Source organism: Bos mutus, chromosome 3 (assembly GCF_027580195.1).
Source record: "Bos mutus isolate GX-2022 chromosome 3, NWIPB_WYAK_1.1, whole genome shotgun sequence".
Lineage (NCBI taxonomy): Eukaryota > Metazoa > Chordata > Mammalia > Artiodactyla > Bovidae > Bos > Bos mutus.
The window spans coordinates 104,422,408-104,448,145 of record NC_091619.1 but is presented as its reverse complement, the minus strand read 5'-3'; the positions used below and the strand labels follow the sequence as shown (position 1 = coordinate 104,448,145).

The window sequence follows — 25,738 nt, the reverse complement described above, 5'->3', positions numbered from 1 at the left end:
GAGGCGGTCTAATCTAGCCCTGAGACTCCCCACCAAGCTTTCTTTGTAGTTTAAAGAAGTAGAAGAATGCCTCAGATCCTTCACTGTCTTTACTTTCGCTGCTCCTGTGTTTACTTAGTATTTTATTATTTTATTTATACATGTGAGTATGTCATGCCAGAATCAGAAAGCAGGTTAGCGAGAGCTCTTTTGCCTTTTGTTTGTAAACAGGAACTTTTATGTGATTTAGCAGGAAGATAATCTCTAGTTCACTAGAAAAAGTGGGAGAGATACTTAATCCTGATGAATAATTTAGTGAGGAACCAGTGGGGATACTTGAGAGCTATTCCCAGTCTGATTTCTGTTTCTGTGATGCTAGATCTGACGGAAATCCAGTGTGACATGTCAGATATAAACTTGAAATATGAGAAACTTGGGGGCGTGCTTCGGGAACGGCAGGAAAGCCTTCAGGCTGTCCTGAGCAGAATGCAAGAAGTTCAGAAGGAGGCAAGTTCGGTGCTGCAGTGGCTGGAATCAAAAGAGGAAGTCCTGAAAGGCATGGACACCTCTTCATCTCCAACCAAGACAGAGACAGTGAGAGCCCAGGCTGAGTCTAACAAGGTACTGTGTTCACAATAGCTGCATCTCAATACTAAGAGGAAAAGGCTGTTGTACTAGTGTTCCTGCCTGAGCCCAGGGGCCTGAGAAAGAGACATGGCCAACCACCCAGTCATGATGAGCAGAGTGTTTGATTTTCAAATGCCTAAATTCTCCCAGAGAATTTTCTTGCCTATGAAATTAGAAATTGTTACAAATCAGATTGAGAAACAAAACCAGATCTGTTTGCAGAAGGAGAATAAGGACAATAGCCCTCCTCAGAAGCATCAGTTCAGAAAATGGGATCTCATTTTCTGTGTGATGGTATAGCCAAAACATTCCATCAAAGCACAATTTAGAGGGATCTAAACTGCCATGATTGCAGTTCATTCTTAAGATTGACATGTAGGACTATAGAAAATGGTGGAAGAAATAAGACCATGTAAAAAATTCGGTAAACAACTTTCTCCCCAAATTTGAATATTCCCTTTGAGCCTAGCATATCAACTTTTACAACGGCATAAGCATCACTGTTATCATCATCATGATCAGGATCAATTCCTGACACTTTTAGTTTATAGGGATTAGTTATTTTCTTATAGTTACTAATGTATGTTACATAAAAGGAATTCAGATCTTGCCATCTGGCTTTTCCTTTTAAGTAAAAATTCAAGCAGAAAGGTTAGGTATCTTAAAGTCATGAAACAAGTCATGGAGAGAATCAGAAGTTGAGCCTGTAATTGCTGCCCCATCTTGCCATCATTTCCTCTACACTCCAAGCTTTGTTTCCTGTCCAGAAATCTCATGGTGTGTGTAATGGTCTTTCTCCTAGGCCTTCCTGGCTGAGTTGGAACAGAATTCTCCAAAAGTCCAAAATGTAAAGGAAGCTCTGGCTGGATTACTGATAACATATCCCAACTCACAAGAAGCAGAAAACTGGAAGAAAATGCAAGAGGAGCTCAGTATGTTATCACAGGGGTGTTACAAATTCACTAAATTGCTTGTCCTCAAACAAATATAGGCTTTCAGAATATCCAGTAAACAAGAATTATTTTTTGTTAATTGTCATAAGCCAGTAAGAAGGGCAGGTAGGGTTAGAGAATGAACCTGATCATGGAAAAAATTCAGAGATTCCACTCAAGGTGTCAGAAGTTTGGCTTCTTTGGGCAAGTCAAACTGACAGTCTTTCTGTGACAAAGAGAGCATTGATGATAAAAATTAAAAACAGGAAATAACCTAAACATTCAATGAAGGAGTTAAATAAATTATGCTATACTCGTGGAGAAGAAAATGGCAAGCCACTCCAGTATTCTTGCCTGGAAAATCCCATGGACAGAGGAGCCTGATGGGCTACAGTCCATTGGGGTCACAAAGAGCTGGACATGACTGAGCTGCTAACACACACGCACACATGCTATACTCATACTATGGAACTATAAATGATGTAGGTGAATGTGTACTGGTATGAAAAAATTTCTGGCATGAAAAATGTCCTGTTCTTAATTAGTAAGTTTAAAAACAGCTTATAAAATAATATATATGTTGCATAAGGTATTTTACGTGTATTGTGTACGTATGTACTTCTCTGAAGTTTTATCCCATGGGTAGTTTCATATAACCACCACCATAGTCATGAATCAAAACTGTTTGTGACTTTAGTTAAAATTAAATGCAGGTTATTTTTAACTTAAAAAAATTAAATAATGCTCCAGGGGTCATTTCCTGTAGAATATTAGGGACCAGGCTAGTGGCTGATGAGGATAAAGGAATCCATTCTCTCATTTCCTCTCTACAGATTCCCGATGGGAAAGGGCCACCGAGGTGACAATGGCTCGGCAAAGGCAGCTGGAGGAATCTGCAAGTCATCTGGCCTGCTTCCAGGCTGCAGAATCCCAGCTCCGGCCCTGGCTGATGGAGAAAGAGCTGATGATGGGGGTGCTGGGCCCCCTGTCTATTGACCCCAACATGCTGAACGCACAAAAGCAACAGGTCCAGGTGAGCAGTTCCTGACAGCTTTCGAGCCAAGAACTCAGAGGCACACGAACCTGGGTTTGAATGCTGCTCTCAACAGATAGATTCACATGACCCTGGACAAGTCATTTAACCTCTCGGAGTCTCTACTTCCTCACTTTAAATGAGATGCTTGTATGGTCTTTATCATGGTGCCTATCAAATAGCAAATGTTCAATAACTGTATTTTTGATATTGTTGACCGAGGCAGTAAGATGAGCAGATGGTAGAACGGGCACTTCTGACTAAATGTTAGAATCATATGTTACTTTCAATCCCCAGTGGTAGTGATTCGCATTACTTCGTGCAGGGTTTTATGTCTGCTGGCTTTACTTACAGATTTTCTGCTGATCAGACCTCAGGACCTGAGACCCTGAGGATCTGTGAGCTGTAGGTTGGTCCCCTTATGTCACATCTCGCATCTGTGAGATTTAGGTTGGTCCCTTGTGTCATTTCTGATGAAATCCTGCCTAGAACATTTCCTTGTTCTGTATTCTTCCCTAAACTTGTTCTGTATCTTCTGACCACCCACTAAGTCCCCTAAAACTAATTTTTGAAAGAACCCTTTCTCTTAGTCCCTGCTTCCAATTAATTACCAAGTTCGATTTAGTCTACTTACAAATTTTCTAATCCAGTGGTTTTCTAATCCTTTGGTTTCCATTCCAAAAGTAAACATTTTGCTCTCAAAATCCTTTTACCCTCTTAAAAATTATTGAGGATCCCGAAAAGCTTGTGTTCATCTACTGATATCTATACATTTTAACTGTATGAAAACACTGGGGAATTTTTTAAATGTGCATTTATAAATTACTTTTTAAAATTATAGTGATATAACCATAACACTAACATAGATAAACATTTTTGTGAAAAAAGAATATTTTCCAAAATATATAAAATTGCATGAGAATGGCATTATTTTATATCTTTGCAAATCTCTTTAATGTTGTCTGACTTGGGAATTCTTTAGTGGTCCAGAGGTTAGGACTCGGTGCTCTCACTGCCGAGGGCCCAGATTCAGACTCTAGTCAGGAAACTAAGATCCCGCAAGCTGTGGCCAAAAATAAATATAAAAAACAAAAATAAATAAATAACTTTTTAATGTCTCACTTAATAGAATAGTCTCATAGATTTTCATATCTGCCTCTGCATTCAGTCTGTTGTGATAGCCGATGTCGTGAGAAAATAAGAATCGTAAAAGGTAGACAACATCTTAGTATTTATAAAAGTAGTTTTTACCTTACTGATGCCATGCAAGGGCTTAGGGACTCCCAGGGGCCCCCAGACCCCAATTTGAGAACCACTGTTCTAAGCCTCTCTTCTCCACTCTATATGCTAGTAGGCTACATCTCGGGCCTCTTCCCGTAACAGCAGCCCCTTAAAGGGCTTCTTGGTCTAGTTTATCCTCCACACAATTATCAAGTTATCCTCTTAAATCATATATCTGAATATACTAAAATGCCTCCGTGGCTCTTGGCTGCTTATTGAACAAAGCTCAAATACCTCCGACTATGGTGCATGAGGCTTTGCACAGTCTAGTGCCAGTTTGTCTCGCCAGCTCTTCCCCCACGCACCCGGGCTTCTTCCCCCCCAAGAGTGAGTTCCTCCCTGAGCACGCTGCACTCACAGATCTGGGGGTCTCCGCGCCTCTGCGGTGCCCAGGCCCTCCTCTGACCAGCCTCACTCTCTGTTCCTGGGAGGACTTGTGTGCTGCTCAGTGTTACCTGGAAGCCCTTCTGATTTCCTTCTTCTATGCTTGTCACCCCCTGAGGAATTAACCACCTTTACTTCTTGCTTTCACAATTCCACGTTCATGTCAGCATTTTAGCATTTTAATTTCTGTTACATTCTATTATGGTTCATTATTTACATATCTATTAGTCCTTGAGGTCCTGGCATATTTATTTTGACACAGTGCTGAGTACTTTCCATAAGTTTTCTTATTTAATCCCAACAACAGCCAAGTAAGTACTTTATTATCCTCATATTACAGATAAGGAAGCTGGGGACTTTTAAAAAACCTGCCTAAGTTTATACAGCTTAGTGAGTGATGGAGTTAGGATTTGAACCAGAGGTCTAACTCCAGAGCCTGTGATCTTAACTTCTTTGATGAGTGAAGCAGTGGATAGAAAAGAGTGAAAAGGAATAGTACTTGGTTTAAAGAAGCTTTTTATCTAATTGTGCTTTATTATAATGTATAGCTTTATATGTGCTGTTGGAAATTTGAGAAAGGAAATAAGCAAAACAGGGCATTTAGAGTTGAAATGGCAAGCTCTGCCAGTAACATAGTTCATTTTGAGACCCAGGGTTTCAAGTTCCTCATTCAGAGGCCTGGGTTTTGCCTGGCAGAGCTGACGATTGCCAATCCAGTCAACAAACTTTGTTTTCCCAACCAAGGCGGACCTTAGTAACTGATGTTGAAACACTATAGGACAAATAAGGAAGAGAAATAAAATAGACACAATCAATGATCCTTTCAAAATAAGTTTTTTTTTTTTTAATTAAGCAGCTGTTAAAAGTGATACTGCATTTTCCCAGTAGCCTGGTCTTTGGAGTTTTCTGCTTTATTTTCAAAAGGAGTTGGCACTACTTGGCACAATCTAAAATCAGTTTGTGTTTTGACACTGTTTTTAGATCTGTTTTCTATCTAAACACTGTGGTGTCATTTCTATCACAGTTTATGCTGAAGGAATTCGAAGCACGCAGGCAGCAGCATGAGCAGCTGAACGAGGCTGCTCAGGGCATCCTAACAGGCCCTGGAGATGCCTCTGCTTCCACCAGCCAAGTGCAGAAGGAGCTCCAGAGCATCAATGAGAAGTGGATTGAACTGACTGACAAACTCAATTCCCGTTCCAACCATATTGACCAAGCTGTTGTCAAAAGCACCCAGTACCAGGAGCTGCTGCAGGACTTATCAGAGAAAGTAAAGGCAGTTGGGCAGCGACTGAGCGGCCAGTCGGCCATCAGCACCCAACCCGAGGCTGTGAAGCAGCAGCTGGAGGAGACCAGCGAGATTCGATCCGATGTGGAGCAATTAGACCAGGAGATTAAGGAGGCGCAGACACTCTGCGATGAGCTGTCAGTGCTCATTGGTGAGCAGTACCTCAAGGATGAGCTGAAGAAGCGTTTGGAGACTGTTGCCCTGCCCCTCCAAGGTTTAGAAGACCTTGCAGGTGAGTTGAGGTGAAGAACACACTGCTGCCATCATTGTTGGCAAGCCAAAAGAAGGAATGGATTCGTGGTCCCAAGAATCTAAGGTGACCTTTAAGTAGCTTTTGTGACCCTATGCCTTTGTCCAGCTACAGTGAGGACTGCCAAGGTCATCACACATTGATTGGTCACAAGCAATGACTTTACATGGCTTTATATACCGTGACCCTAAAGATAAGAGTGCTGGTATAAATCCAGCCAGCAGGTAGAGATTCATGCTCTTAGATGTACTTATAGGTACAGTTACACACGTACTTTCATTGATACTCATTTATATTCTATGTGTACATGCATATATATCATATATACAAAATTAGAACATGTTCTAGACTTCTTATGATGGTCTTGTACAAGAAAAATTTTGTTATTAATTTGTTGTCTCTTTATCTGAAGACATTTATGGCTTTTTACCAGCTTAGAAGTTAAAAGTTTACTTGTCTTAGTCAAATCACCTTACAGACTTGATGTGAGGATTGTGTAGGATGCAGTATATGAAAGAACTTAGCTCTGCTTCTTTTAGGTAGACCCTTGGTTAGCATCAGTTTCCTTTTCCTACAATTAGACCATATACTCCCAGGAAACATTTTGAATGCCATGTTCAGACTTGATGATTTAAATTTGATTTTCTCATTTCAGCTGATCGCATGAACAGACTCCAGGCAGCTCTTGCCAGCACCCAGCAGTTCCAGCAAATGTTTGATGAACTGAGAACCTGGTTGGATGACAAACAAAGCCAGCAAGCAAAAAACCGCCCAATCTCTGCAAAGCTGGAGCAGCTACAGTCTCAGCTACAGGAGAATGAAGAGTTTCAGAAGAGCCTTAACCAGCACAGTGGTTCCTATGAGGTGATTGTGGCAGAAGGAGAATCTCTGCTGCTTTCTGTCCCTCCTGGAGAAGAGAAGAAGACTCTACAAAACCAGCTGGTTGAGCTCAAGAGCCACTGGGAAGAGCTTAGTAAAAAAACGGCAGACAGACAGTCCAGGCTCAAGGACTGTCTGCAGAAGGCTCAGAAATACCAGTGGCACGTGGAAGACCTGGTGCCGTGGATAGAAGACTGTAAGGCCAAGACGTCTGACTTGCGGGTCACTCTGGATCCCGTGCAGCTGGAGTCCCATCTCCTCAGATCGAAGGCTATGCTGAGCGAGGTGGAGAAGCGCCGCTCCCTGTTGGAAATCCTGAACAGTGCTGCTGACATTTTGATCAACTCTTCAGAGACAGATGAGGATGACATCCGGGATGAGAAGGCTGGTATCAACCAGAGCATGGATTCCATCACAGAAGAGCTACAGGCCAAAACGGGGTCCCTTGAAGAAATGACTCAGAGGCTCAAGGAGTTCCAGGAAAGTTTTAAGAATATTGAAAAGAAAGTCGAAGGGGCCAAACACCAACTTGAGATTTTTGATGCCCTCGGTTCTCAAGCCTGCAGCAACAAGAACCTGGAGAAGCTGAGAGCCCAGCAGGAAGTGCTACAGACCCTGGAGCCCCAGGTGGACTACCTGCGGAACTTCACTCGGGGCCTGGTGGAGGATGCCCCAGATGGATCTGATGCTTCCCAGCTTCTCCATCAAGCTGAAGTTGCCCAGCAGGAGTTCCTAGAAGTGAAGCAAAGAGTGAACAGTGGCTGCATGGCCATGGAGAACAAGCTGGAGGGGATTGGCCAGTTTCACTGCCGCGTCCGAGAAATGTTTTCTCAGTTGGCAGACCTGGACGATGAGCTGGATGGCATGGGTGCTATCGGCCGAGACACTGACAGCCTCCAGTCCCAGATTGAGGATGTGCGGCTGTTCCTTAACAAGATCCAAGCCCTCAAGCTGGACATCGAGGCCTCAGAAGCAGAGTGCCGACAAATGCTGGAGGAAGAGGGGACTCTGGACCTGCTGGGTCTCAAGAGGGAGTTAGAAGCCCTGAGCAAACAGTGCAGCAAACTTACGGAGAGGAGCCGAGCTCGGCAGGAGCAGCTGGAGCTGACCCTGGGCCGCGTGGAGGACTTCTATCAGAAGCTGAAAGTGCTCAATGATATGACCACGGCAGCAGAGGAGGGGGAGGCCCTCCAGTGGGTCGTGGGGACCGAGGTGGATGTCATCAACCAACAATTAGCAGATTTTAAAGTAAGCCTTGCCCTTGTTTTTTACCTTTTCCTGTCTGATATGTGTATTTCTTTTCCTGTAACTTGGAGACCGAGTGAGCGCGCATCTTCACTTCTGTCTCTGGTTTCGTTAGTCTCACTTCCGTCACACCAGAGCACACAGTTTGCAGACTAAATAGTCTCTTGCACTTCTGACCAACTGGGTTGAAGTTTCCTCTATTCTAATTTATTTTAATGTTTATAGCCGATTAAGGATATAGACAGACTGAACCTTATTTCTTATTCTAAGAATCTTCTCTTGTGATTTCTTGGGAGTTCACATTAACTAACTTTTGTAACAGCAGTGAATGTTGGTTGAGGGCTCTGTTTTTCAGATGGAGGTATAAGAACCCATAAGATAAACATGGACTCTTCTTCCTAAAGTGTGGGGGTTTTTTTCACAGATTTGGAGGGAAAATTACTGACACATGATTGATGTGTTCTGAAAGAAAATGAAAAATCCTCGTGAACTATTAACACAAAACATAACACTCCAAAGAAATTTTCCACTTGTAGCAAGTAGTGCTTAAGACTATGCCCCAGACTCCTCAAGAACACAAGTTCTCTGCATGTAGAAGAGTTTGAGAAGCACAACCTTAGTTGCAAAAATATTTCGATTCTTTGCCTGAGTCAGAATTTCCAGTCCTGAACTTCTGTGAGTCTCTATTAAAACACCAGGGGAAGAGGACAGGAGTTGACTCAAAAGTGCAAATTTGCCAGGTTTGGGCTCGGAACTTGGGCCCGTCTGTCGGGTGTCGGCTCTCACTGCTTGGGGTGAGCCTTTCATCCCAGACTTACCTGAAAGGACCTCTCTCCCCTGCTGGAGGCCTGTGCACCTGCTCTTTCCTTCTTGGTTCCTGGAGTAGATTTGGAAAGGGTACTTCCAGCGCTTGACTCCTGTTACCAGTGGCAATTGTTCCTACTTACACAGAAATGCTTTGCCATCAGACTTGTTCTCTCAGAGTCCCTGCCTGTCAGGATTCTTCCTATTAAAAATATGGATGGAAAGGTGGTATGACACCAGGTCAGAGCCACATGATCCCGAAAAAGCTCACAAATTTGTAGACAAGATCCAGGTGGCTGTTTCAGAAGGACCCCTCTAGGCTAGGGGATGTTCCGCACTAAGGCGAGACATTGACTGAAGACCCCCTGACAGTGCAATGTGGAGCAGCCCTAGTTATCACAGCTGGGATTCTCGAGGCCCTGGGTAAGGAAAGGGTAGGTAGAGAAAGTTCAAACCCACAAACCCAGGTGTTATCCTCGGGGAAAGGCCCCTACCTGATCAGTGGCCGGGTGGCCTTTCCTGCTGTGTCACATGGGCTTCTCTTCCCTCTTCCACCGTAAGCCCCTCGAAAGCAGGGCTTCTGTTATAGGCATGCTTCATATGTCCGGTTTACTTGAATCCAGGTTAATTAGAATCAATTGTCTAATCAACTAAATGAGGTTTTTTTAGAAAACTGAAGTTTATCCTTTGAGGCACCAAGTTAGTCTTATCAAACTAAGATTCTGGTTTATATGGAATTATTTTAATTCTTATTTGCCTAATTTCCTAAACATTACATTATATTGTAAATTTTTCTTTACAAGTGCAGGTTAACATTACTAAGCAGATTGTAACTGTTCTCCACTGTGGTGATATCCTCAGGGACATGAGACACATTGGGGCTACTTTGTACTAAATGTTCTTAAATTACCATGCAGTTTGAGTTTGTTTTGAAGGGCCTCTAATAGCTGTACTGGTTAAGTTCAGTTGTGTGTGTGTGTGTATTTGGGGGGATGTAGTTTCTGTTTCTTCCCCCATTACCCTGATACCAGGTATTATTTCTTACTGCTATTACTTTTCACTGTCTTGAGCAGTCTATCTCTTCCTTCAGATCTTCAGTGAGCCGAAAACAAAGTAAACAAGCCTGTTAAAATTGCATTAAATATGACCTAGGATGTTAAAAAGAATCCACAGACAAGCATATACAGTGTTTGGATTTGAGGACAAGTAATTGTTTCCTGTTCATTTAATCCTTGGTTTCTAGAGACATTCTGAATTGTGATGCTGCTGAAAGCTTTTAGTAAATTCCTGGACATCCTTGTATTTTATTTGTATCCTAGCGTATAGCCCAGCAGCACTCAGGGTTCAGTAGCTGCTGAGTTGCTCGGTATAGCAGACATGTTTCACTGATTGCTGAGAAGCCTCCCACGACCAGTACTGTGGCTGTGAGGGCTGGGGCCAGTGTGTTTATCTGCAGGGAGCTGGTGTTGACAAGGCAAGACCGGAAGATGAGTGCGAGAAGGCGGCGGTGAAGCTGCGTGCCCTGTGTGTACCCTGCTCAAGTTGGGGGTGCACATCAGCAGTCTGGTTCCCCAGATCCACTTTACCAAGGCAAGGGCTTGGGGAAGAGTTTTTGCCTCCTCCCGGCAAAGGTCTTAAGGCAGGTGGGGAGGAAGACAGTCCTGGCTGGGCTCGTGCTGAACTCATGGGAAGTGAAAACAATGAGAAGGGAAAAGCTGTGTATCTCACTTCATAGACCCCAAGAGGCTGATCCAAGGGAAGTTCTTTCTGGACCCATTCTGAGGACTGAGTCATTTTCATGATCTGAGTTCCTAGGTTAATGTGTTCTGTATTCCAACGATAGACTCATCTTCCCTCATCCCAGCAGCAGACCAGATGCATGTAGTGTGATTCAGCTTTCAGATTCAAATTGTTTTTTAATAAGGAAAAACAAAGATGAAGATAAGTATTAAAAAACAGCATTCGTTTTAAGTTTTCACCTCTTTTCTTTTTACAATGGGATCATGCTCTCAGCACAGAATCTGCTGAAGAGAAGAGTATGAATCTGTGAGATGGAAATGCGGGCTGTGCTATGACCCTGCTGATTCCACTGGGGATGGTCTGAATGGACAGATGAGTCAGGTTTGTGGAGGACCCCAGGCTTGCCTGGGACTGTGCAGCAGTGCTGATAAATGCTTGGAAAGGCAGTTGGCCTCTGGGGAAAATGATTCTCTTCTTAAATGAATGTGAAAAACTGGAAGTCATTATTCCTAGGAAAGACTTTTCCCTCAGTTGCTTCTGAATAATTGATAAAATCTGGTCAGCCAGCGAGGACCCATGAGATGGAAGGGAAGAGAGTCCTTTCCCACTAAACAGGCAAAGACCTCAAGCCTCTTGGGTTAGACACTTTACTGCATTCTGCTGTCTCTGTCTTCCACAAAAAAGGAAGAAAGCCATGAAAGAAAATATTGAATATGTTTGGAGAAACTGGAAGGAAAAGACTTTGGTTAATCTCTTCAGGAAATTCCATTTTCCTGAACAAGAGAGTCTCTGATTATTGAGAAAAAGGAATTGTATTAAATGTATACATAACTAGAGTCTAACAAGAAAGGAAGGACCTTTATTTCATTGAAACTTAAGCCAAAGAATTCCCTCAGGGTGACCTTTCTAGGAAGGAAAGAAAAAGACTCTAGATGTAGAGAAGAAATCTATGAAGTCTGATGATAACAAAGACGTTTTGAAATTGCCTGTGTAGGTTTTGTAATCAAGAACTGAGATCATTCTGAGTCTTACACTAGCCCCTCCCTTGTATCCGCCTCAGGACCCACAGCGGCCTCTCAGTCATGACGTGTGGGTCTGAGGGGCTGTTGGTGAGGCCGCGGGCTTCCTTAGGGCCGTCCCCAGTCTTGATTGAGACTGAGCAGAGCCCAGGGTCAGGGACTGCATGCCCTTGCAGCCTGTGTCTGGAGACCTCTATCCTACTGTGAAGCCAGAACAAGAAAGCCCCATAAACTTGTTCATTTGATTCTTTTTTTTTTTTTTTTTTTTGGCCTCATGGAAAGCAAGCATAAGCTTCCCTGAGAGCACATGTAAAAACTCTTGGAGGACAGGGCCTGCCATGGAGCTGAGAGACTGCCAATTTGGACAATGATGGATATTTCACTCCTTTTCAAATAATTACAAAGACAGTATCAGCTCCTCTGTGTGTTTGCCAGTTAGACTTACCAGAGAGGAAAGCAAGTGAGGTTAGCATTATCTGCCTGCCCTTGGAGAGAAAGGAAATCACACTTGGTATGACTCGTCTGTCTCCGGAGGTTTAGGTATCGCCAGCTTTGCAGCAGCCAAGATAAGATGAGTAGACCTGCGCGCCGCCCCCCCCCCCAACTTTGTGCTGACCCTTGGCCTGTGTTGGTTTTTTCTTTCTTCCTTAAACCAGGCTACCCTGGTGGCGTTAGTGGTAAAAAATTCGCCTGCCAGTGCAGGAGACACAAGAGACGGGGTTCGATCCCTGGGTCAGGAAGATACCCTGGAGGAGGAAATGGTATCCCACTTCAGTATTCTTGCTTGGGAAATCCCATGGATAGAGGAGCCTGGAGGTTCGCAAAGAGTCAGACACGATGAAACGACTTAGCACAGCACAGGACTAAACAGCGACAACTCCAATAAAAACTGGGGTCCAAGGAAGTAGAAAGAATGCCCTTAAGGTTTCTCAGCCTGAGCACTCTGGATATTTGGAGTGGGACAGTTCTTGGTTGTAGGCAGCTGTCCTGTGCATTGTGGGACGTTCAGCAGCATCCCTGATCTCCGTCTACCCACTCGATGCCAGTAACAGCTTTTCCCTGATGTGACAGCCCGAAATGCCACTGCACATTGCCAGATGCCCCTGGAAGGAAAAATCCCCTCAGTTGAGAACCACTGCCTGAGGAAGGAGAAAATTGCTGCCTCTCTGTGGATAATTTAGAACTCAGTTGGAAAAGGTGCTCGTTGATTAAGGTAGATCTTAATGTAGCAAGTCACCTTCTGGTAATCTGATCATAACTGTGAAGCAGCAACACCCGTCTGTAAATCAGCTTTCCCTTAGGCCAGGCTCTGGATTCCTTATTTTTCCTGGTGCTGATCTCTGTCTGGTTTAAAATCTCCTCGTCGCTTTTCCTGGCATCTGCGGCTGGTTTCTTCTGCGTAGCGTTGTTGATGCAGGTGTTCAGCTGATGGAGCGTTCCTCTGAAGAAGAGGAACTTCCTTTGTGGAAATACTCCAGGGAGCTTCCTTGCTCTGTGCCTTTAAGGGGAGCCTACAGGCTGTCAGTTGTTCTCAGCCCAGGAGCTCACAGTTTGGCTGCTGGTATTTATAACCCTTATGTGAGCATCTCCCTCTGCACCTCCCCGCCCCCCCCAGAATTCCAATGCTGTGTAATAATCCTCTCCACCCCCACCGTTGCAGCTGGGTGGGGAGAAGGTGAAGGAGTCTTTAAGACCTTTAAGTTAGCTGCATGTTGAACTTTTTCCAGCCCCATTTTAAAGTATTGCCGTTAATATTTTCAGTATCAGCACCACAGGCAAAACCCCAAGCTTGTAGCCATTACATCACCTTGAGGAGCCTCACGTCTCAGTGAAGGTAGTAAAATCAGATGGAAGGGCATCAAGAGAGTGTTGATGAATTTCACAAAAATCCGGCTGGAAATTTTGATAGCAAGGGAAGCAACAAATGAATATATCCTCAACCAGAAGGAAGGACTGAGCAGTTTCAATTGCGTTTACTGAAATTCTTCACACATCATGTCAGCATGTAGCATTTGCAACTAAGATTGATCATCGTGGGAAACACGGGTATCCAGAAAAACTAGAATTTACCCTGTGCTGAACTTGGGTTTGTCACTGAGTTTTGAATAGTGGATGTGATTGAGATAAGCACAGGCTTGCAGAACGGGGCTGTTTCTCGCTGTGTCTAGAAATGCTTGGTAAGTGGCCTCAGCCTTAGCCTAGTCCTGGGTACTTTCCAATGAGCTCTCTGGCACACAAGCCATAAGAGGTGAGCCTCTAGGAAGTGAGATGAGTTGCTTTGAAAGGCACTTTGTTGTTAGAGGTGGTTGGTTTACCAGGAATAAAATCAGTCCCACAGGGAGTCAGGTCAGGTCAGGTCACTGCACTAAAACATCACTGCACAAAGGCTGTCTCCTGCCAGAGGAACTCGTCCCAAGTCTCAGCTGTCCCGGGTAGAAAAGCCTCGCTGTGGGGAGAATGTGTTCCCTCCCCACCTTCCTTCACACTTTGCCACTGCCACTACTGGGGTGCTGTTCAGATACCAGTGTCTGGTATTGTCTGTGAAAGAGTAACATGATACACTTCTCCCCTGAACCTTTACAAGCTGTTTTCCTACCACCGGTCCTGTGATTTGAAATGTGGACCTTTCACAACTTTGGCCATCAGGGATGAGAGTGAGAGCTGCAAGGTGATGGTCCCTGGATCCCTTCGTGGAGGTCAGGTGGAAGGGGTTCTGTATTCCTGTCAGTCCATCCTTACTGAGCACTGGCTCTGGGTCAGTCCTTCGTGCAAGCTGGGATCTCAGTCTCTAGTTGGCAGTGCAGCATGAGAAACAGGTGCAAAGAGCTGCAGTAGTAGGCACATAGCGGCAAGAATAGTAAGAGACCTGAGTCTAAATGATCTCCAGTCCTAACTTCCTCCCCACCCCCACCTCCATGAATCAGACATTTAAAATCCCAGTTGCAGATAAGAAAACTGAGGTTTGAAGGTGTTAAAGTAATTTGTTCAAGCCACATAGCAGTAAATGTTAGAGCTGGGATTGGAAAGATGTTTGGCACCAAAGCTCATGCTTGACCAGTGGCCCCAGTGAGGGTAGGGGAGGCAGTTTGGGCCCTTAGGGGACATTGACCACATCTAGAGACGTTTGGTACTGTCATAACTGGGGAGGCTGCTCCCGGCATCTAGTGGGTGCTGCTGAATTTCCTATAATACACAGAATAGCCACTTCAAACAAAGGATTATTCAGCCTATTTCTTGAAATACAGAGGATTTTGGAATCTTGCCCTTTTCAGATTCCATGACAAGTAAGAGTTAACTGATGAAATAGTTCCATTGCCTGGGGAAACTTTGTGGTTTTCCTTTTAGCAAAAAAAAAGTGTTGGTTCTGAGAGTGATTTAAACAGATCTGTTAGATCAAGTCAGGATCTTAGTGAACTAATTTGAGTCACTAATTTGAGTCATGGAGGGCTAAAGAATGCCCTCCATGCTTGGCCAGTCCCCACCCCACCCTGCTTGCCACAAGACTCCTGCTATGGAAGTCAGTCAGCTGTGTATGTCAAGCTGCTTCCTGTAGGGTGTGTTATGGAATGGCATAAGCCCTGCACCAGCTGGGATACTGACCTCAGTGTGATTTTATCAGACTCCGTCCCTTTTGAGCCTTGCTATTTGGAACAAAAGATCCTCTGTTAGGAACGCAGAGAGCTAGCGTGATTGGACAGCCAGCGTGTATGCACATGGTTCCCACGGAAAAAACAGACATAAATTATGCTGTAGCCTTTTAAAATGGAAGCCTTCAAGGTGGTCTTCCCTTAGCTTCTGTCTGTACTCACCCTTCTTTCTGTGAGTGCTTATCCCCACCCCCTACCCCCCCCCCAGAAACTACATTTTTTTTTCTAATATATATTACACTTTTTTTTTTATTTTTTTTTTTATTGAAGGATAATTGCTTTACAGAATTTTGTTGTTTTCGGTCAAACCTCAACATAAATCAGCCATAGGTATACATATATTCCCTTTTGAACCTCCCTCCCAGCTCCCACCCCATCCCACCCTTCTAGATTGATACAGAGCCCCTGTTTGAATTTCCTGAGTCATACAGCAAATTACCGTTGGCTGTCTATTTTATATAGGAATGCTAATATAAGTTTCCATGTTACTTTCCATACATCTCACCCTCTCCTCCCCTCTCCCCATGTCCATAAGTCTATTCTCTATATCTGTTTCTCCACTGTTGCCCTGTAAATAAATTCTTCCTTACCATTTTTCTAGATTCCATATATATGTGTTAGAATATGATATTTATCTTTTTTTTTCTGACTCACTTCACTCTGTATAATAGGTTCTAGGTTCATCCACCTCATTAGAACTGACTCAAATGCATTCCTTTTTATGGCTGAGTAATATTCTGTTGTTTATATGTACCACAACTTCTGTATCCATTCATCTGTCGGTGGACATCTAAGTTGCTTCCATGTTCTAGCTATTGTAAATAGTGCTGCAATGAACAATGGGATACATGTGTCTTTTCCTCAGGGTATATGCTTAGGAGTGGGATTGCTGGGTCATATGGTGGTTTTATTCCTACTTTTTTAAGGAATCTACATACCACCTTCCATAGTGGCTGTATCAATTTACATTCCCACCTACAGTGTAAGAGCGCTCCCTCTTCTCCACACCCTCTCCAATATTTATTGTTTGTAGACTTTTGGATGATGGTCATTCTGACAGGTGTGAGGTGATATCTCACTGTAGTTTTGATTTGCATTTCTCTAATAATGAGTGATGTTGAGCATCTTTTCATGTGTTTGTCAGCCATCTGTATGTCTTCTTTGGAGAAATATCTATTTAAGTCTTTTCCCCTTTTTGATTGGGTTGTTTGTTTTTCTGGCATTGAGTTGTATGAGCTGCTTGTATATTTTGCAAATTAATCCTTTGTCAGTTGAGAAACTACATTTTTGATCCCCACTGTCTATCCAGTCTTATTTCCTATGTAGACCATCCACTCCATCCACTTACCTGAAACACTCCTTAGCATTTTACCTATTTGATTTCTACTCATACCTGAAGGTTTAGCAGAAGTCCCGTATCTCCTCAAAACCTTGATTCCCCTCCAGCCCAGCTCACCACCTCTCCTGCTCTCTTAAATCACTTAATATGTGTAACTAATTTAGCCTTTATCATTACTGCCTAATTTTGGCATTTATTGATTATATGCAGTGTCCCAACCCTCATCTTAATGTATCCATTTTTGTGTCCCTCAAAGTAGTTAGCATGAGTATATGCATAGTTGGACACTAGTGAATATTTGACTAAGTGAATGCTCTTTATTTCTCATAAGCCATGTGAGCTGTGGGATTCAAAATGCTATCTACTTTGCAACACTTGAGCTAAATCCTTGTGTGTTCTGAGAAATCCTCATCCTACCCTGGACTCCTCACCTTTCCATCTTACCTCCAGGCTCCCTTCCTTCTCTCCTACTTAGCATATGTTAAAGGAACATAATTTCATTTCAGTATTAGCCTAAATAAGCAAAATTTAAAAATTTGCTACTTTGGATGCAACTGAAGAAAGCAGGTTCTGAAATGCCGTCTTGTAGTTACCCTTTACTTTAGAGTCATTGTCATTTACAACGACAGCAAGAGTCTTCATACTTCTATCAGCTTAGTGAGGAAAATTGAATATGAATTTGAGTCTGAAATTCTCAGCTTGGAATTCTGGCTCTATCATTTACTAGCTGAGTGACCCTGGGGGAAATTACTTAGCCTCTCTGTATAGTTATTTCTGCTGTAAAACATGAGCAATGGTAACTCCTACCTTTAGGGCCTTTATGAAATTTAAATGAAGTGATGTAGATGAAAACACTAGGCAGATATTAAGTGCTCAATGATAATATTCTTTTATTTTAAAAAGTTTATCCAAATACACACATTATAACATTATGAAATGTTTTTAATAAGTTATTCCCTTTTTGCCTACAGCTGATCATTCTCCAGAAGATTTGATCTAAGACCCAGCACCAAGTTAGATTAGCTCTTTTTCTTCTTGAAAAAAAGGAAATGATGAGGATAAACTAAGTTAGTTTGATGACAGCAGTGAAACAGGTAGATGGACAAAAGGCCTTCCTGAGCAGTTTCTCTGGGGAACAAATGTGGAGCTCATTGCCAGCCCCAGACCAGCAATATATAAACAGGTTTAGGTCACGACTCCTTAACACAGCTTTAAATATACTGTATGTACACATACATACACATACATGGTTATTAAATCCATTCATTCATTTCAGAATCCCACAGCCAGCAGGTTTCTCTGAGACCATTTTGACCTTGGCTTCTATGCTCTACACATCAGTATTATTTTCAAATCATTAACCAGAATTAACCAGAAGCCATTACCAGCTCAGTGACTTCCGCAGTCACTCAGAGTTACCAACAGATCAACTTAATGATCTGAGGGTCCTTGGCCTAATTAGCTTTAGCATAGACCATGTTATCTTCCTTTGTTACCATATAATGGCAACTACCAAGTCAGCATCTTTGATAGAGACACTTCTTAATTTTAATCAATCTTTAATTAAAACATTAAGGGAGAAAATATCAGCTTAATTTCAGAGGAAGCAGCTTAAAAACACAGATAAAATTAATCCCTATGCCAAGTATGTATGCCAAATCAAGATGTTCCTCAGACAAGCTTTCAGCAACTACATCTTTCTAATATTTGGTTACATGTATCTGTGAGTTAAGGGAAGAAGAAGATAAGAATTCGAAGAAATTGAACCTCTCTTAGGTCTTCTGCAGCTTGAATTCATTGCATCCATTCAAGTGAACCATTTACTATCTCTCTCATCTTGCAGTTCACTCCCAGAGAAGAGCTCCAATTTAAGTCTAATTCTTCAAATTCAGCCTCAGTTTTTTGTTCATGATAAGAACTGCTTTAGTAACAAAATGAAAGACAGTTTTCAAAAATCTCTTAACTTTATATTACTTATTTTACATCCTTTTCTAATACTGGAGAGAAGATCCCTACAGCAAGATTCCTTAGAGATTTAGCCCAGGGACCTGTTTCCTAGAAATAGCTAAGCACCTTTGTGAAGTTGTTACTTTTTGAAAGTTGTGAAGTCATGCCATCCTGGATTTGGAAAGGCTACTCTCCATGTTAAGTGAAAGCCCACGTCGTCACTTTCTCAGGGAAGCCTCCCCTGCACCTCCAGGGCCACATCAGGCCCCTTGACAGATGCGCTCAGAGCACTGTTTGCTTTTCCCTGAGTACTTACTGCAATTGAATTAAAGTGAATGTCTGTCCGTCTCTACAAGAATGTAGGCTCCTGAACACATCTTGCTCATCACTCTCCCTTAGTGTCTGGCATGGATTACGGCACACAGTAGATCTCAGTAAATATTTGTTGAACAAATGAAAAGAATCAAGGCTACACCTTGTGGAATTACTCTTCTTAAGAGGACAGGAAGAGGAACCCAAAGACACCAAGAAGGACTGGCTAGAAAGATAGCATCAGGGTAGCACCATGACAATGGAAGCCAAAAGAAGAGACACAATAAGTGAGGGCCAACGCTTACTTTCTCACCACTGCTTCTCCTTGATCTGCTACCGTCTGACCCAGCACCCATCACTGCCCTGCGAGCATTCTTGCAGAAGTTCTCACTGACGTCCTAGTTGCCAAGCCCAGTGGCCTTGTCTTAATTAATGGTCTTCCTCCTTTCTTGTGCACCATTTAACATCGTATCTTCTTTCTCAAAACCCTCCTGTCCATTCACCTTCCTGACATTGAGCTCTCTCCATTTTCTTCTCTGGCTGCTCTTCTGCTTTCTGTTTCGATTTGTCTTTCTACTTCCTTACCTGTGGCTCTTGAAATCCTGTCATCCACCCTCTTCTCACCTCTCTCCACGCTCAGCCCTGGGATGGCCAATTCCTCACTGTCCTACAGAAGTTTTCTACCTCTGTTATCTCCACCCTGACCTTTGGTCTCTCTGGATACCTCCACATGGGTAGCCTTTGAGTACCTCACACTCAGTATGTGCTACACTGAATGTGTTAGCTCCTCCAGTAGTTCTTCCTGTCTGTTGCTGTTTGATAGTATGCTGTGCCCTCAGTCATCCAAAGAGGTTTATTATTTTTAATATTTATTTATTTGTTTTGTTATTATTATAACCAAATAAAAAGTTTTATTTATTATTATTAATAAATATTTGTTTTTTATTTATTTGTGCCAGGTCTAAGTTGCAGCATGTGAGATTCTTTAGTTGTAGCATTTGAACTCCTAGTTGCGACCTGCAGGATCTTGTTCCCTGACCAGGGATCGAACCCAGGCCCCCTGCATTGGAAACATGGCATCTTAGCCACTGGACCACTGAGGAGGTCCCGACAGCATTTTTATACATTTATTCTCCCCCTAACCCCTACCCTCTAGCTGATCAGTTATGAAGTTCAAATAGTCTGCCTCTGCAATTAAGATTTGGATTTTTTGTAATGCAATAATTTATATCAAGTGGCAGTTGAGTGAGCAGACAGGCTCAGATTCTTAGAAATTTTCCACACACGACTCAGTCACTTGTACGAACCCGTGGTAAGTTAAAGAAGAAAGTCTTGAGCTTTCCAGGTAGTGCTAGTGATAAAGAACCCACTTGCCAGCAAAGGAGAGGTAAGAGTCTCAGGTTTGATCCCTGAGTCGGGAAGATCCCCTGGAGGAAGAAATGGCAACCCACTCCAGTATTCTTGCTCGGAGAATCCCATGGACAGAGGAGCCTGGCGGGCTACAGCCCATGGGTTGCAAAGAGTCAGACACAACTGAAGTGACTTAGCATGCACAAATAAAGCATAAATTCATGTTTGGCATTCAAGGGCCTTGGTGAACTGACCTGAGCTACTTACCATTCTGACCTTTCATTTTTCCCTTGCATCTATCCTATAACTTAAACCATGATAACTTTGAATTGGCCTCTTTAGGTTTCCAGCCTTTAGTCCTTCACTTAGAAATCCTTGTCTCTACCATCTCTGCATCTCCAGATCCTGATGTGTAAATGTGATTCCCTCCATAAAGGCTTCCTGGAATCTCCTGCTTTCCTGCCTCCCACTGTCCTGTTGGGTCTTTTCTCACAAAGCCCTGTGCTTTTGTCATCACCACTGTCGTGGGGAGTGGCTAAAGAGGGATTAATATGAAAAGTCTACAAGCAGGAAAGGGCTATAGGGGTCATGAAAGTTCCTGAAGAGTGTATGGAAAGCTTTCTCATGGGTTTAGAAATACACAAGAGCTCAAATAGCATCAAAATCCTTAGATTTAAAGCAAGCTTCACATCATGCTGCATTGCTTAACGAGCCACTGTGTAGCCATCTTTATGTAATAAAAAGATGGTAGTGACTGATGCCCAACAGGTTCGGACTAATACTGTGGAGTTTCCACTTGCTACTAAATAAATGCTTGTAAAATCTAGAGATCCCAAGATGAAAGGCATTTTGTAGGTTTTAAATGTGCAAGATCCAACCAGTCTTCTGTCTCCTCCTCTAGTCAGCACTAATCCTCCAAGAGAGAGGTGGATGAAAAGGCATTATAGAATCTGAGGAAGTATGCCTCTAGGGTCTCCAGATTTTCCTTGGAGGCTGGTGGTTTAAGTCTGGAGCAGACAAAGGCAAAGTGCCAAGTCCAAAACTTGGAAAGGGAGCTGTGTTAGGGTGTGAGGCGACTCCACCTTTCTGTTTTAATTAGACAGCAGAAAGGGCCAAGATTGTTCTTTCTTCCAAGTTCACCAAAGGAAAATCTGACACCAATTCTGTTCTTAGGAATTTCGAAATAAATAGAGAATTCTTTGAACTCTGTAATCAACTAACTGGAAACTAATTTAAAATTTGGCATCAGCACATATATTTGTGTTATAGGAATGGGGGAAGCATCAAAGAGGTGCTCGCTATACTTCTCTTTTTAAAAGTTTACACACAGCATGTGAAATGAACAGATGCTTTTTTTGTTGGAGCTATCAGGGTAACAAGAGGTTGAAAGCTGTATCAGGTATTTATTTCAGTCACTGAGATGGCTATTGGCAGAGTTCCACATACCAAAACTAAGGAGAAACTCATGAACAGATTTTTTTTTTAAAAAGACATGGAGGAAAGAGACTTTGTGCCTTTTTTCTCTCTCAACACAAACTGATGATTCAAAGAAAGGAGCAAAGCACTTTTTGCAGGGGAGGGGAGTAATTGGTCAACTTTATATAATCCTTTCTATAAGGCCATGTTTGAATTTTGGAGAGATTTCTTTATAATAGTCTCTTAATATAGCCTCCTAATACACTAATCAGAGAGAATGTGACTTAAGCTGATAAGTAATTTGAATCTGAACTTCATAGTTGCTAAAATGCTCCCTTTACTTAGTTGACTGTAATATGGAGCATTGGTGAGAGTGGTGAGACTAAGGTAAATAGGTGTGGGGAAGGATTAAGAAAAGACTGAATTCATTGGCACCTGACTTAGTGAGCAAACAGGAAAGGAATTTCTGGCTATGAAGTTTGTGATTCCACATCAAGATCATTCTTTATAATAGAATAACCACCCACCCTTAGTCCAGAGCCAGAATTCCTCAGATTCTTCCAGCCAGAGGGCCCCTGGCACACTAAATAGTCTGTTATGATATCTGAACACGTAAGTATTCAGATACTGACGTGTATTTTGCCAGGGAGATTTGCTAGTGAAATTGATCTTGCCTTCCCTGGGTTTTTCCAGTTGTACTTAATAATTAAAGGAATATTAAAACCCAGATTCCCTGAAATGTTAAGTATCAGATACATAAGCTAATCAAGCCCTCCAATCACACTGAATTAGAGTTAGAAGGGACCTTAAAATTCATCTTGAACAAACTGAAAGAGGAATTGTAAATCTCTTTCCCCAAATCTCTGCCAAGTGATTGCTTGAATTTCTGCTCAGACACCTCTGGGGTCAGGAAAGTCATCCCTTCAGGGGAAGCCCTATTCTTCGAATAGCTGTGAGAAAGCTTTGTTGGTTTGAAATCTACCCTTGGATCATAGTGTGCCAGCTTAAGTAGACATCCAGAACAAGCTTCCTTCCTCCCACTTCCCAGCCCTTTAGATACTTGATGTTCATTATATTGCTTGGAAACCTTCCCTAGTTCAAACATTTTTGGTTCTTTCTGCTGTTTGTTCCTCAGAGGACAGTCTTACAGTGTAGGACCAGGAGGAGTCAGCATTGTGGGGCAGCTCCTTTAACAGTTTTAGGACTAAAGAATATTCAAGTGAGAAAAGCTGTCAAGACACAATCTAGTCTGCCCACCCTCCCTTTCAGTTTACAGATGGATAGATAGAGTCTTTTGAATTTGAGTGGGCAGAAATTGATCAGCAGCCTCTTTCGAAGTGAGAAATGACGTGTAAGACATTTTGCCAGTGAAAGGTCTTTTAGTTGCTTAATTATGATCACAGGCTTCAGCTGACACCTCCTTTTTGCCAAAGACCTCTCTGGCTCAAGTCAGCCTAAGGCTCAGCTCAGAGTTTCACTGCCAGATCTCCATACACCAGCTATTGGCTTCACTTACAGTTTGTATAGAGGGTAGAAATAACTTTTCCATAAGTTTTACCATCTGTATTGACCACATGGTCAGTTGAGAGATTCTAATAGACTTTTTTTCTTCATAAAATCAGAAAATGACCATCACAAAGGAGCAGCATATTACACCCCTTCTGATATGCAGCTGCTCTGGTGGACGGGTTTCTGGGTTGCCCTTTGTACTTTTCTTTGTTTAACAGTCACCAGGCGTCTAGATGGCTTTTATAAAAGCCAAAAAGCTGTGGACGGGATTGTGGGCCATTTTTCTTTAGAATTTTCCATCTTGAGACTTGAAATACAGACCCCTGCTTTTCATTTGGCCCCGAGGAGCTCAGGTTTCCTTGGATGTGCCCAGCGGTGAAGGAGCCCAGGTTCTGGGGCTTGGGGCGCTGCTGCCAGCATCTCCCCCGCCACCCCCGCCGTCAGTTGCCTTCGCCTCAGTTATCAACACCATTCAGATCTGTGGGCAAAGAAATCCTGGCAAGGGAATGAACCGAGACCTGACGGACGTGAGGAACGGGAGAGGGAAGGTGCCTGGAGTTTATCCAATAACTTGGTCCGTATTGAAGTGCCAGGTTTAAGGCTGGAGTGTTCTTGGGCCCGGCAGGGGCGCGCTAAAGGTGACATTGGAGGGACTAGGGACACCCCTTTGGCGGCAGAGCCGGAGCGGGGAGTGATGCCGGCAAATGGGGCCCAGAATGGCCCTTGCCAGAGCCAGCTGGCTGCGGGGCGGCGGGGGCGCCCCTTCTGGGTTAGCTCGCCCTAGGGCTAGGAGCCCGGCGGGCTGGGACGCGGCGGGGGCGACAGGGGCCGGGCCAGCGGCGGGAGGGCGGGGCTTTCCTTTGTCAGGGGATTTGCGCTGCGCGGCCGAGACTGGCGCTGGTGCCGCTCCCCACCCTTCTCTCTCTCAGGGGGCGGGGCTCTCCCTCCGGCCCCGGGGGCGCGGTGGGCGTGGGCCCGCCCCCCGAGCGGCGGGCGCCGGGCTCCCTCGCCCAGAGCCGCGCAGAAGCCCCTCCCTCGGTGCCTCGGCCTCCAATCCCCTCGGTCGCCCCCTCCCTCCGGCTCGGCAGCTCCTCGCCCCGGCTCTGCCCCGCCCTCCTCCCCGAGCTCTCCGCGTCGCGCTCCCGGGCTTCCAGGGGGGCTGCCCGGGCGGGGCGGCGCGGCGGCGCGGGGAAGGGGGAGGAGAGCCGCCCGCCAGCCGAGCACTTCCAGCGAGCGGCGGGCGAGCGGGCCGCGCGGCGCGAGGGAGGCGGGCTCGCCCCCGCCCGGCCCGAGCGGAGCCTTTTGTTCCCAGCCAGAAGTTTGCATGCCGGGACCGTGACAGCTGCGGGCGGGGAGGACGGCGGGGCCGCGGGGCCGGCGGCGGAGAATAGAGGCGGCTGCTTGACATGCAGCCCACGGCGTGGCGGCTGCGGACCGGGGACTGGCGGCGGCGGCGGGGGAGGCGGCGCCCACAGCACGCGGGACTCAGCTGCCTGAGGCACCAACTAACTTCCTGAGCGCGGGACTGGAGGCCGGCGCGGCCGGGAGCCACCTGCCAGCCTGCGGTGAGGCGACCGTGGCCCTCGGGGCGCGGGGAAGCGGGCGGCAGGGAGTGAGCCTTACCGACTGACCCTCGGCCTCCGTCGCAGCCCTCCGGCCCCTCAAAGGCCCGGCGCCGGGCTCCACTCGCCTTGTTTTGCGGCCGCGGCGCTGGGCTGTTCTGGGAGCCACAACAATGCCATGATGTTTTGGAGACAGGAAGCCCCAAGCTGGCCGCGAATGAAGGACTTCCTGTGTTTAAAGTTGCAGGAATATCCGCCGACCAGCCCAGTTCAAATACAAACACCCGAACTAGGGAGGACGAATGGCTAATTCAGACCAGCTGGACTCTCCAGGGCTGGAACCGAGGATAAAATGAAAGGAATTCTTAGGAGCTTGGGCCATACTTGAAGACCAGAGGGGCTGTGCCATTGTTATTAAAAGACGCAATCGATGTAAATCCTCTGCTTCCAACTCTGCTCGGGTGAGAAGTGAGTGGAACTAGATATTGAATAAGACTTGTCAATATCAGATGATTTTTTTTTTAACTGACTGAATTAGAGCGGTGCTCTTTAAAGAAAAGCCATAGAAGGAATAATTTTGTTGATTACGTTAAACCAATTATTTGTCTGCAACTATGAGGCTGCTAACCTGTGAGGAAAAAACTGTTCATCTTAGAGCTTCTCCCAGAATAGTTTCAAAGTGCAACTTCCAGGCCTTTCTGGAGGGAAGATCCGATTGGGGGGTTCGCAATTATGAACATGTAAAAGGGTTTTTAACTTACGCAGAATGCATTTTGGGGGAACCTGTGATAAACTTTTAAAAGGTTGATGGTTCATCTTGATTGAAAAAGTATGGGTAAGCCACTCAGCAGGCCGGACTGTTTAAGGCAGAACCCCACCTGCCTGGGAAAGGGGGAGGAAGAGGATGGCTACATAGAGGATTGCTATGTTCCACAGCGATCTATATATGATACAATGAGGATAAATGAACAAATTGACCAGGGGTCAAAGCTTAATCAGACTTCAAAAAGCACCATGGAAAAGATAGAAGGAAGCACTATATCCAGCAACGGTACCTTAGGAGCAGCCGCTAATGTTTTTGAATCCAGAGCACCAGAAGGCAAAAAGTTGGACGAGAGAATAATATTTGACGCACTAAAGCTAAGCAGTGATGTGCAGAAGTCAGCACCTGTGCCACCCAGAAGGCGGCCAAATG

General features: G+C 44.4%; 1 protein-coding gene across 18 annotated transcripts in view; it reads left to right on the top strand.

Annotated features, from left to right (window-relative positions):
• The window catches only part of MACF1 (microtubule actin crosslinking factor 1), a 337,029-nt gene that overhangs the window by 243,974 nt on the left and 67,317 nt on the right, over window positions 1-25,738 (top strand). For all 18 annotated transcript variants that reach the window (XM_070368375.1, XM_070368374.1, XM_070368377.1 and 15 more), the window contains 5 exons: window positions 359-600; window positions 1,409-1,538; window positions 2,372-2,571; window positions 5,261-5,756; window positions 6,430-7,901. In XM_070368375.1, the coding sequence (XP_070224476.1) occupies window positions 359-600; window positions 1,409-1,538; window positions 2,372-2,571; window positions 5,261-5,756; window positions 6,430-7,901 (2,540 nt within the window). The remainder of the gene's footprint in view (window positions 1-358; window positions 601-1,408; window positions 1,539-2,371; window positions 2,572-5,260; window positions 5,757-6,429; window positions 7,902-25,738) is intronic.